The sequence below is a fragment of the Heloderma suspectum genome, chromosome 7, assembly GCF_057233095.1.
Source record: "Heloderma suspectum isolate Gila_16-S chromosome 7, 16-S_ref, whole genome shotgun sequence".
Taxonomy (NCBI): domain Eukaryota; kingdom Metazoa; phylum Chordata; class Lepidosauria; order Squamata; family Helodermatidae; genus Heloderma; species Heloderma suspectum.
In genome coordinates this window covers 88,991,357-89,003,325 of record NC_139464.1, presented here as the reverse complement: position 1 = coordinate 89,003,325, position 11,969 = coordinate 88,991,357, and the positions used below count along the sequence as shown (strand labels likewise).

The 11,969-nt window shown below is 42.7% G+C and overlaps 1 protein-coding gene across 3 annotated transcripts in view; it reads right to left on the bottom strand.

Moving 5' to 3' along the window:
• Positions 1–742: 742 nt before the first annotated feature.
• Positions 743–11,969, bottom strand: part of ASB15 (ankyrin repeat and SOCS box containing 15) — a 28,768-nt gene continuing 17,541 nt past the window's right edge. Inside the window, exons 8-11 of one of the 3 annotated variants that reach the window (XM_084810842.1) lie at positions 10,261–10,432; positions 4,829–5,399; positions 2,867–3,020; positions 743–1,652 (exon numbers count right to left, since the gene is read on the bottom strand). In XM_084810842.1, coding sequence (XP_084666968.1) covers positions 1,480–1,652; positions 2,867–3,020; positions 4,829–5,399; positions 10,261–10,432 — 1,070 coding nt within the window. In that variant the 3' untranslated portion in view covers positions 743–1,479. The remainder of the gene's footprint in view (positions 1,653–2,866; positions 3,021–4,828; positions 5,400–10,260; positions 10,433–11,969) is intronic. The other 2 variants (XM_084810841.1, XM_084810843.1) reach the window with 2 other exon arrangements.

Sequence of the window (11,969 nt, the reverse complement as noted above, 5' to 3'; positions counted from 1 at the left end):
ACCCATTTTCTCCTAGCACTAAAGTGCTTTCAAAGTGTTCTTCTTCCACTAATGGGTCATGACCTGGAACTATCATCAGTCATGAAATGGCAACTGTTGTTCCTGGCTGAGAAAGCAGCTGTAGCAGTTAAAGCCTGGGAACACAGGAAGTTGCCTTATACTAGACCAGACTATTTGTATCTAGGCTAGTGCTAATGCTGTCTACTAAGACTGGCAGAGGCTCTCCAGGGTCTCTGGTAGGGATTCCAGGGACTGAACATGGGGCCTTCCGCATGCAAGGCAGGTGTCCCACCATGGAGCTAAGCCCCCTCCCGCAGAGATGGGGCTCATAATTTTTTCAGGGAACTGTCAATAAGAAAATTGCATCATGGCCCATGGGATATACACTCACCCCACTATCAGCTTTTTATCAGGTTTTCCTGAGTTTGTGCAGTGCTGCAAACCGTCTTGAGATGAGCAGAAACAGCAGTGGGTCAAAAGAAATGAATGGGAAATGATGGCTCTGTCAACCCACCTTCAACTCTCTTGAAATGTTTGTATAGCTGCAGCTAAAGTAGACTAGGGTAGCAAAGGATCTCTTGTGTCACTAGTCAAAAGAAAGGAGAAATACAGGGAAAGCTGCTGGAATAATGCATAACCAAATTCTCAGAGTACACCCTCGAGCGTGAGCGCGCACACGCTCACACACGCACACACACACACTCATCCCGTTCATCTTAATTGCACTTGAACCAGTTCAGATCTCACAAACTTTTTGGAGTTTATAAGTGAGCACTTCAACTGCCTCTGTCTGAGGGGATGGAGGTTGTATTTCCCAGTTACAATTATGTCTCAGTTAAAGTTTAGCTATTTTCAGAAGGAGAGCAGTGAATGAAAGCCAGGAATAACTACATGGGAATAATTACAAAGCAACAGTGAAATGTTTCTTTATAACGACACACACATAGAAAATAGAAGCGGAGTAACTATTAATGTAATAGTCAAGTAGCGTAACGACTTCTAAAAAATTAAGCCTGGGTTACATGCCCTTGAACACTGACAAGAAAGCTTTTTAATGAGACGTTCCTATTACTTAGCAAAATATGTGCATCAAGTGCATACATTTCTTTACTATGCACACTTATTACCCTCTCTTCAGTGCATATCTCAGAAAAGGAAATGTATTTCATGATTGTTTATCACAAACTGAGCACAAAATAGAAATGCAGAGCCCTCCGCTATGATCTTTGTACATGAACAACAGTGCCAGTAATAACCAGGAAGTTCCTCCCATGCCACAGGATTTCCAGGTGAGGGGAAACATGAGAGAGGAAATAAAAATTTTATATGCAAACCCTTGTGCATATATGAGGGCTTCAGGGCATCACACCACACTCTGCCATAAAAAAAAAGCCACTGGGACCCTTCAGCCCATTATCCCCATAAAAACCTGCCTCATGATAGATTGAATCGAAGTGAAGGTATCAGGGATTCTGACAATCATGCCAAATGTAGCTCCCTTCCATAAAGATCATATTCTTTGTATAGAATATATGCTTTCAGAACTGGTGGAAGAGGAAGCTTCTTCACTGACAGCGGCTTCTGTGTCCTCTCCAATCCTATATATTTACGTATTTTCAAGCGGCACAAATGCTTTAGTGGACGAGGATTCTCTAAATGACAAAAACAAAACAAAGAGAGAGAGCGAGAGAGAGAGAGAGAGAAACACAATGTGTTATTTACCCTATTAACTTACTGACTATGTAAGTTATTTACCCTATTAACTTACTGACTATGTAAGTTAAAAGGATATAGCAAAAATGCAAGTCATGGTATGGCCCAACACACTACAGACAGCTAGCATAGCACATGGTCAGTGAGGTGACCACAGTGACATAAATGGCTGCCAGTGCAACTTAAAAACATCTCCATAGCAGGATTGCATAGGGGCTGATTTTGCCACTACCCATTTTAAGAGGACAAGACTTCCCATATTGGCATTAGACAAATGGTTAAGCATCTTTTCAACACCATTAAACCAGGGGTTGACAACACACAACACACAGCCCACAGGCCACATGTGGCCCCCACCCTCTGCTGCCTTCCTCCAAAATCATCATCATCCCCATAATCATTACTATTACTATTACTATTATTTTAAAGGCATTGGGGCCTACATTTTACCCTTTCTGGCCCTTTTAGTGCTCTGTCACTACTGCAGAGTATGAAAAGGGTCAGAAATTAGCTTGCAAACAAGCTAATTTTGAGCCTTTGAGAACTCTGTAGCCACTCCGGATGCCATTTTTAGTGTGTGTGTGTGTGTGTAGCAGCGGGAGAAGGGAGATGCAGCCGGGGGGCAGGGTGGAGGGTGAAAATGGCCCCTGGACCTCCCAACATTACCCACCTATGGCATAAACATTCACTTCTGGTGCCATATAATCTAATGATTACCCAGGTCAGGTGAAGACAAAAGCAACCATTCCCCTGGGATCCACTGACTTTTGCCATTTGTTTCTATACTATTTTTTTCCTTTTCCATATCTGGGGTTGCAGAGCAAGCTCTCTTCTACCCTACATCCCGAGTTCCACCCTGATAATACACACATCCTAAGATTCATCCCTCCAGCTGAGTTCTTATCTATCTTTGGTTGGACAAATACTAGTCCAACCTTATTCTTCTCATCATTAACACACCCACATGGAAGTAAATCCTGTTTATTAAGTACATATGCTAAAGATCAGGAGATGTTAGCAGAACACAGTGTAATCAACTTGCCTGAGATACATAATTATGGACCTAATAAACATATGGTATGGGGTTTTTTTTAATTATTATTTTATAGAAGTAAGTAACAGGAATATTTTCAAGACAATGTAATATATTTACCTAATATTTGTCTGATCTCTGCCCATTCTTTCTGGGTCTCCAAGACAAACTTAAGTTTTGGGCACAGAGGAACATAATCCATGTAATCTACCAAAATGCGAACAATGGGTCCTACTAAATGTTTCATCCAAGGAACAGTCATGAAGTCACAGAACTGAAAGGATACATGTCCAGCAATATATTAAACTTCGTCTGAGGGTTAATAATATTGTGCAGAATTCACAAACATATAAGAAGACAAAAGAAAATGCAATAATCCAAATATTACATCACTTTGCTTTAGAAGGCTGAAAAAAAACTCTTAAAAGGTTATAGTGTCATCTCTGACTTGTTTAGTTCTCTAAGGGTGCAATCCTCCCACCCTGCACTGGATAGGAGGTCGCCCCCGGGCTCTGAGGCAACTGTCAATCCAGATAGGATTGTTCCCTCCAGGTGCAATCCTATGCATAGGCAGGAAAAAAATATGCATAGGCTTGGCTGGGGAATACTGGGAGATGTTAGACTTTTTTCTTTGTAAACATGCATTGGATTGTGCCCTAAATGCATTTGAGAGAAATTGAGATGCTACATTCTGAGATGAAAATAAATACATTATTTGATATCTATCGGTGTTTGTCCTATGGGCATCTCAGTCCACAAAGAAGTTAAACTAATATTGCTAATTATCATCGTAATCTCATTTAAAATGTATCAGCAAGAAGAATCTATAGATTTTCTTTAGCTGTACACCACTGTAGCTTGCCGTAAAGTATCTTATTCCCAACAAAGGGGGCAGAAGTAGACAGATCTGTTGAGGCAACTCTCCCTTAATCTACAGAGAGGGACCTGCCCTCTTTGCTCCTAATAGGCAAGAGGCAACTAGGATGCCATGCAGTGGTGCTGCCAGCAGTCTCATTCAGCTCCCACTGTCCCACATACATTTTTCAGCTGGGCTATCTTGTATCGCCTTCTCATCCACATAGCACTGTGCATGCTGTTGTTGCTGTTCAAGCAATGGTTCTGCCCTTGGCTGTAGTCACTGATACAATGTGCCCCTTGTATTATCATGTGCTAGTGGGGTATCCCTTTTACCCCAAAATGATAAGAACATTTACCCAATGATGTCAATTGCCTTAAATCAATATAACTGTGATTTAGCCTTGAATATAATTATGGCACAAGTCATGTGTAGACAGCTAGACCAGTTGACCAACATTATGTATCCATCCCTAAGCACCCTTATCAGCTGAGGAAAGAACACAAACCATGTGACAACATTTTCTTCTTACAACAGCCTTCAGCTAGCAACTTCAGTCTCTCTCTACACTTGGCCTTTGTCATCATAGCTAAAAATAGGGAAAGGGATGAGTATTCATACAGATCTTAGTCCTTTGTTCTAGTTCCTCTGGAAGCAGACAGTTCAATCATAGTGAAATGCTGTGATCTTAACTCCAACCATAACCAATCCAAAATTCTATGCTTAAAAATGTTGACTACGTGAGCGGTCCTATGGCCACTAGACACTGTCCAGAGGGCCGAAGGATTTTTCAGTTTCTGGGAACCGAGGTCAGAGCTACAGCACCGAATGCAATTCCCAGAAACTGCGCTCCCCTCCCCCTCATAGCTGGTGCAGTTCTCTCCACACTGGCTATGTCTCTGCACTTGGAAATGGAGTGTGGAGAGGGGGGAAAGGGGGCTGTCCCGGGGACGGGGAGAGGACCGTGGAAGCTGCGTTACACAGCTACCTATGCGCCTTGTGGCCTCCTTCCCTCTCCCTCCCTGAAGCTGTGGCTAGACAGCCAAAACTGGTTGCCCAGCCAAGAATTCAGGGTGGCCAGAGCAGAGAGGCACAGATTGCCTCCACGCTATGGCTGCCCTGCATTGGATACTCAGCAGCCTCCGACTTCGGAGGCTGCCAACTATCTCAATAGGATTCCGCCCTAAGAATAGTACAAAATGGGAAAAATCAGGGAATGTGCTTACTGGATTATCTTTAATCACACAAGATGTCCATCCTGGTAACACTTCTTCCTCCAGAGTTGACCACACAAAAGAATTTCCAAAGATGTCCCCATGCATGCAGTCAAAACACAGATCCACATCATATCCATGGTTCAGCAGCAACCTTAGCATCACCTCATCATTCAAGGCATACTGAATGGCACTGGGAAAATGGGTGTCATTCACAAGGTTAAAGTAGCAGTTGACGTTTGCTCCATAAGAAAGAAGCAACCTTACAATTTCATGATTGCCAGCTCTCACTGCCACAAGAAGACAGTTGAGGGGGTCTTTATTTGGGTCTGCACCAGCTTGCAATAATACTTCTGTTGAGAGAATGTCATTGTTGGAAACAGAAAAATAAAGCGCCGTTTTCCTTTCGTCATCATAACTTTGTGAAATGTGTTCTGCCAGGGGGGCATTGACATCAAAATCATTTTCAATTAGAAGTTCTAGGCACTGTGGGTTTTGGCCCTCTGCTGCAGAGTGAATGGGACTCTGTCCACTTTTCTGGATTGCAGCTTTGGACGTAACTGGAATAAGGAATTTCAAGGCCCTATGAAAAAGTAAAATGAGTTTAACAGATAGCTGAAAAGCACAATAGACTGTCCTAAGTTAAAATACAGGGGAGTATCCAATTGGACACAAGTGCTAACATAAATGACAGTGTGGTAACAAATTATGTTGCGCTAGCATAAGGGAGCTCTAGCGTAATGCCCATAGCATTAGCTGGTGTGATGGGTTTCCCGGGGAATTCCGTCATGCCAGCTAACACTATTGGTGTCTTGCTAGAGGTAGGGATGTCAAAGAAATCTGCAATGGAATCAAATGAGTTTGAATTTCTTTATATCCGACCCATGGATTCCGCAGTGGATCAGCTTTTCCTGAGTCGCACAGACCCTACAGACCTGTGGACCATTTTTTAAAAAACTTTTTGGAATTTTATACAAATTTAGTCATAGAAAAATACGTAAAATTAAAAAGAAACACTGGCTGAAAATGTGCATTTCCCCCATAGGGAAAATGAAAATGCACATTGGGGGGGAGCTACATATTGGGAGGGGGTTTGAACATTTCGGGGGGGGGGGTTGCACATTTTCACAAGTGCGAATTTGCAAAATTCAAGAAATTGGAAAAAATCCACAGAACGAAAGGTGTCTGATGATGCATGAAACGGAGATGGAGTGGAGTTTACAAAATCTGTACATCCCTAGCTAGAGGTCCCTTACACTAGCACAATGTAAGTTATGTCAGTCCTAGTGTCCAGATGGAAACTGCTCACTAAGCTTAGCACTTGGTTCTTTATAGGGGAACCCATAGTTCAGTGAACAGATGCTTTGCACTGAGAAGATCGCAGGTTCGGTCCCTGGTATCAATAGTTTAAAAAAAGTTCAGAGTCAGGAATTATGCATTTATTACATTTCTATTTCGCCCAACAGCTGAAGATCTCTGGGTGGTTCAGAAAACAAGACTTAAAACCGTAAAATACAATAGCATAATAAAAAATTAACAAGTTTAAAACATTAACAAGTTTTAAATGGAACAAAAGTAGAGTAAAAACCAAAGTAAAGGCCAGCAGCTGTGTACAGATCTTAAAACACAATCGCTTTTTAAAAATGTGCAATCATTCACAAAATGGGTAGTTCCAGGAAAACAAGAAATTCCAAAAGAACATTTCTGCAGTTCAAAATTCAAGCCATGCAGAAGTTGTACTGTTACCTGATGTAAAAAGTGGCTGATAACAATGGGAAAAGTACAGTGAGTAGTCCAGACTCCTCTAGAACCCTAAAACCTGATCAAGGACACTCATTTCTCCTTCCACTGCTAAAGACACTCCCCACAGACTCCATGGCTACTCCCTAGAGCTGCCTTCCCAAACCTGGTGCCCTTCATTGTTTTGGACTTCAACTCCCATCAACACCCAGCCAGCATGGCCAATGGTCAGAAATGCTACGTGTTGTAGTCCAAAACAACTGGAGGGCATCAGGTTGCAGAAGACTGTTCTGGAGAGTGTTCAACAGTGTTTCCAAGATGAAGGAAATTATTCTGGGACAAGTCATGTGAAGTTGTCAATGTTACGATAAGGGCAGTGATGCCATAAAATATCCAATATGATATAATATTCTTCAGACAGCCATACTGTGTTTGTGTGTTTGGGTTTTTTTTCTCTTGTTCCTAGAAAAAAAAATTATCCCTTACTCCAGGTACAGTTTTGTTGGAGTTCATGATGATTCTTGAATATAACACTCTTCTATTTTAGTGCTGTTAATTCCCAGGGCCTTCTACTACTCTGTGTAGGCTTCCAAATTTCATGGAATGTGATACCAAACAACAAAGTGCACACAGAAGGAAAATGCACAGGTGTACTGTAGCGGCATGAGCTAGGCATGCAAATTACAACCACAAGCAGCTATATAGCTTTGCCCCCTCCCACAGGAAAAATTCCTGCAGACACTCATGGCTGTAAACAGTGTAAAATCTGTCCCTCCCCACTTTTGAAAATGGTTTGTATTCCTTACAGTTGGACTTGGGCAAACCTTTGATGAAAAATGGGTAGGGAAGCCAGGCCACAAGTTAGTCATCCGTGAATGACAAAGAATATGTATGTATGTATGTATGTATGTATGTATTTATACTATTTCAGGGCAGAAGCCCTCCCAAGGCGGCTTACAGTAATAAAATACATAAAAACAGTTAAAATATTAAAAGTGATAAAAACAATAAAAGCTACAATAAAAGCCAACAATAAAACCAGCAACAATGTTAACAGCAGTACCAGCAACAATAGCAGTCATATCACGAGAAGGCCAAGGTAAAATAATGTTTTCAAGGCCTTCTTAAAAGCCTGCAATGACGGAGCATGGCGGACCTCTGATGAGAGCTTGTTCCAAAAGTCTGTGACCACTGCAGAGAAAGCCCTCTCATGTGTGATCACCCACCTGACTGACCTCATGGGTGGCAAATGAGAAAAGCCTCTCTTTCTGATCTTAAAGTGTGGGAAAGCTGATACGGGTGAAGGCGGCCTTTCAGATAACTTAGTCCCAAACCGTTTAAGGCTTTAAAGGTCAAAACCAGCACTTTGAATTGAAGACGTACATCCCTGCTTTAAACACCAAGCTTTGCCATTTTAGGTTTTCTTCTTCTTTTGACCAAGCCCGCAGATATGATAACGTGAACCTCCACGACTGCCATAAGGTGAAATATCAGCAAATGCAAAAGATACTTATTTTAAAGTTTGCCCACTCATAATGTGTAGTCATAAAAGGTCCTGCAGTTTCCATCAGGTCCACTGAACCTCTTCTTCTTCTGACTCCTTCTCGTCACTCCTATGGGCATTGACTGTGGATATATCTACACTGCTTATATTGGCTTCTGGACCCCAAACCCAGCCGCATATCTGAATACAGGTGTGCATTATAAGGAAATTATAGTATGTAGCATTAGATGACTTGTAGGCGACCAGTGATGAAGACCACAGGGTAGCACAACAGTGCCCTGCCCCACATGACACCTGAACTAACATGGACCTGAATCTAACACTGGCTTAAGAGAATGATAGGACACAATGTGGAGAGTGTGCAACTATTAAAAGCCTTAACGGAAAACATTTGCATTCAGTCATCTTTAATCTGACAGTACGATACTAATCCTAGAGGTCAGAGTTTGAAAGTGGGAAATCCAGGTTCAAACCCTGCACAGCTATAAAATCTTAGTGGGTGGGGCGTCATCGTACAAGGCTAAAAATCCCGCAATTTACCAGGGCTTCTGCTTCTGGAATCTTTGTGGGATTAGACTGGCTCCTTTCCACGAGGCTTCACAAAAAAATAAACTTCTCAAACAGTTTTATGTGTTTCATTACAAAGCCACTAGGTGGCACTGTTGTATTATTTGAAATAAAGTGACTTTAAACAGTATTGGGGGATTTACTGTGACTCCATAGTGGGTGGAGGGAAAATGCCGGACTTCAGTCATCATGACAAACAATGCAACAGAGCTAACAAAGAGCAGGAGGTGCCCTGGAGGAGGATGGCATTGTGTATGTGACCCGCAAACTTCTGTGAGTAGCCAATCTCAATAGCAGGATAAAAGCCCCATGCAAAGGGGCCCATGGTCTCTCTCAGCCTAAGCCTACCTTGCACAATTGTGGAGATAAAGAACAGTAGTGCAGTGGAGCCAGGGCTCACAGGGATGAAGCACCTCCACTTTTTTTTATTAGCCACGCCCCTCTCCCCTCAGACTTCCTGGTTCCCTCTGAGTTATCTGCAATCTTCACAGTAGCTGAGGAGAAATGACTTTTCCAGTAAAAATATAGTGTTCCCTGTCATAATGTAAAGTATTTGGAGTGGCTTGGTATTGAATGGGTAATTAAGACCCACTGTCTTTACAAAAGACTTGCTTCTGGTAGAGATGAAACCTGCTAGAACCTGTCTGTTGGACTCTCCTTGAGGATATGGCTATGGGGACTGTCATGATGAGGGCCTGCACTCCAAAGCTGACCACCACACCACTGTCAAAGGATGATATGAGCTTCCAAATCCCGGGAAGTACTAGTTCCCCTCTACTCAGCACTGGTTAGGCCTCATCGCGAGTACTGTGTCCAGGTCTGGGCACCACACTTTAAGAAGGATGCAGACAGACTGGAGAGGGTTCAGAGGAGGGCAACAAAGATGAGCAGGGGACCGGAAGCAAAGCCCTATGAAGAGAGACTGAAAGGACTGGGCATGTTTAGCCTTGAGAAGAGAAGACTGAGGGGAGGTATGATAGCGCTCTTCAGGTACTTGAAAGGTTGTCACAGAGAGGAAGGCCAGCATCTCTTCTTGATCATCTCAGAGTGCAGGACACGGAATCATGGGCTCAAGTTACAGGAAGCCAGATTCCGGCTGAACATCAGGAAAAATGTCCTGACTGTTAGAGCAACACGACAATGGAACCAATTGCCTGGGGAGGTGGTGGGCTCTCCCACACTGGAGGCATTCAAGCTGAGGCTGGACAGCCATCTGTCAGGGCTGCTCTGACTTGGATTCCTGCACTTAGCAGGGGGTTGGACTCGATGGTCTTATAGGCCCCTTCCAACCCTACTATTCTATGATACTACTGTAACCAATCCTGGTATTTAAAGATAGGTTGAGAAAGAAATCTTATTAATTAAAAACAAATGATTTACGGTGCAATCTTACACATGTTTACTCAGAATGAGGCTTACTCCCAGGTAAGGGTGAAAAGAATTACAGCTTCAGACTCTAAGCTCCTCTAAGCAGGGGCCTTGTCTTCTTCTCATGCTTATGTTACCCTGTAAAATGCCACATACATTGAGAGTGGTATAAAAATAAGAAAATTGTCGTCCTCATTCATAACAAAGTACTGCAATTTTTCACACAAATGTCTTGGGCTAGGAAAGATAAAGGGAATTTACTCACAGATAATGACCTTCGTAGGCTGCTCTGTGTATAGGGAGGTGTCCAGCCTTATTGGGCAAATTACCATTTCCCCCATATTCCAACAGCAAAGCTATACAGTCAGGATTACCACCTCCAGCTGCTTCGAAGAGTATTGATGAGCCATCGTCAGCTGCAGCATAAACATCTCCACCTAGTGGAGGAAGACAAACTAGCCACTTAATCCAAAAGAATATTCTGCAAATGCTCATATTAACAAGGCCAGCAATTTCTTACCCTCTTTATTCTTTTCTGATATTAAAAAAAAATGGCCGCTAAAAGTACAACAACAAACAAGAGGTATCTTCCAGTGGAGGCTGGTGGCTCCAATGTCAGTGGGGAGAAAGCTGAATCCACTTCAGGTTTTAGTCAGAACCAGTCAGAACTCTAAAGGAGCTATCCAAGGTGCTCTGCAAAGGCGACCTCGGAGAGGAGGGAAACGGGGCAGTTCTGTGGGCAGGGAGCGGAGGAGACTGGGGAGGCCAGCTTATGAAGCAAGCCAGGTATAAAACTAGCCAGGTGCACAAAGCATAGCACATAGTCTGCCACTGATAGAAGAGAGAGAACCTCAGACTGGGTGATATCCAATGTTGCACGAGTGGACTTCTGCATGCACAACACAACTTCCACTTCCTCTTCTCCTCCTGCATCCCCTCAATCTGTTCCAAAGGGTCCCCCAACCCTCTGGAAAGCTACAGGGGGTACATGGACCTGCAGGAAGGAAGGGAAGATCTGTTCTGCTGATGGATGCCATTCTATTTGTGGATGGACGGCACTAGAAACTATCCACTATATTTAGTTTTCAGAGTATAGAAAAGGGTTCATCAGTACTGTGATTTTTTAAATATTTTATATGTAAACTACTTAAAGATTTTATTTTATTAAGCAGTATACAAGTATTTATATTGTATACAAGCAGTATACAATAATTCACGTGTGCTGCCTTGCGTACCTTGAAGTAGGAGAAAATGCAGTATACAAGTAAATGCAGTATTGTATACTGCATTTACTTGTATACTGCATTTCAGACTGCATTTTCTCCTACTTCAAGATACGCAAGGCAGCACACGTGAATTATTCCACTATATCTGTGCTACCTAAAATTAGCTGTGAGGTAATTTTAATGACTTCAGAAAGCCAGAGAATTTGATGGCTGAAGCCTTAATGCAGCCTTCCCTGACCTGCTGCCCTCCAGTTGTGTTGGAGTACAACTCCCATCAGCCCCTACCAGCATGGCCATTGGGGCTGATGGGAATTGCAGTCCAACATTTCTGGGGGGCATCTGTTTGGGGGAAGGCTATGTCAATGGAATTCAGCTTTGTCCATCATTCTGTCCACAACATTGACTCTCATTGATGGCTCTTTATGGGTATTAAAGGCAATGAAATAGTGTTTAGTAGGTCTTAGTTGGATGAACATAAAAATCAAGCAAACTTATTGCTTTTGGCCAATGGCCACTGAAACATTCCAAGGGATAGAAAAACAATATTTCAGAAATACAAGAAGTTGAGGAGAGGACTGAAGAAGATCCTGTCTAAGCATCCAGAATCTATTTTGAGGTAAAGCGATACTAGGTTTCCATTGCCCAGATAGATTTGTGGAGGGAGAAGGTTCATAAGCATCTTGAACCAGGTATGAGAAGAAGAGATAGACAACCCTTGTCATAGAGGAAGATGCTACCTGTTGAAGTA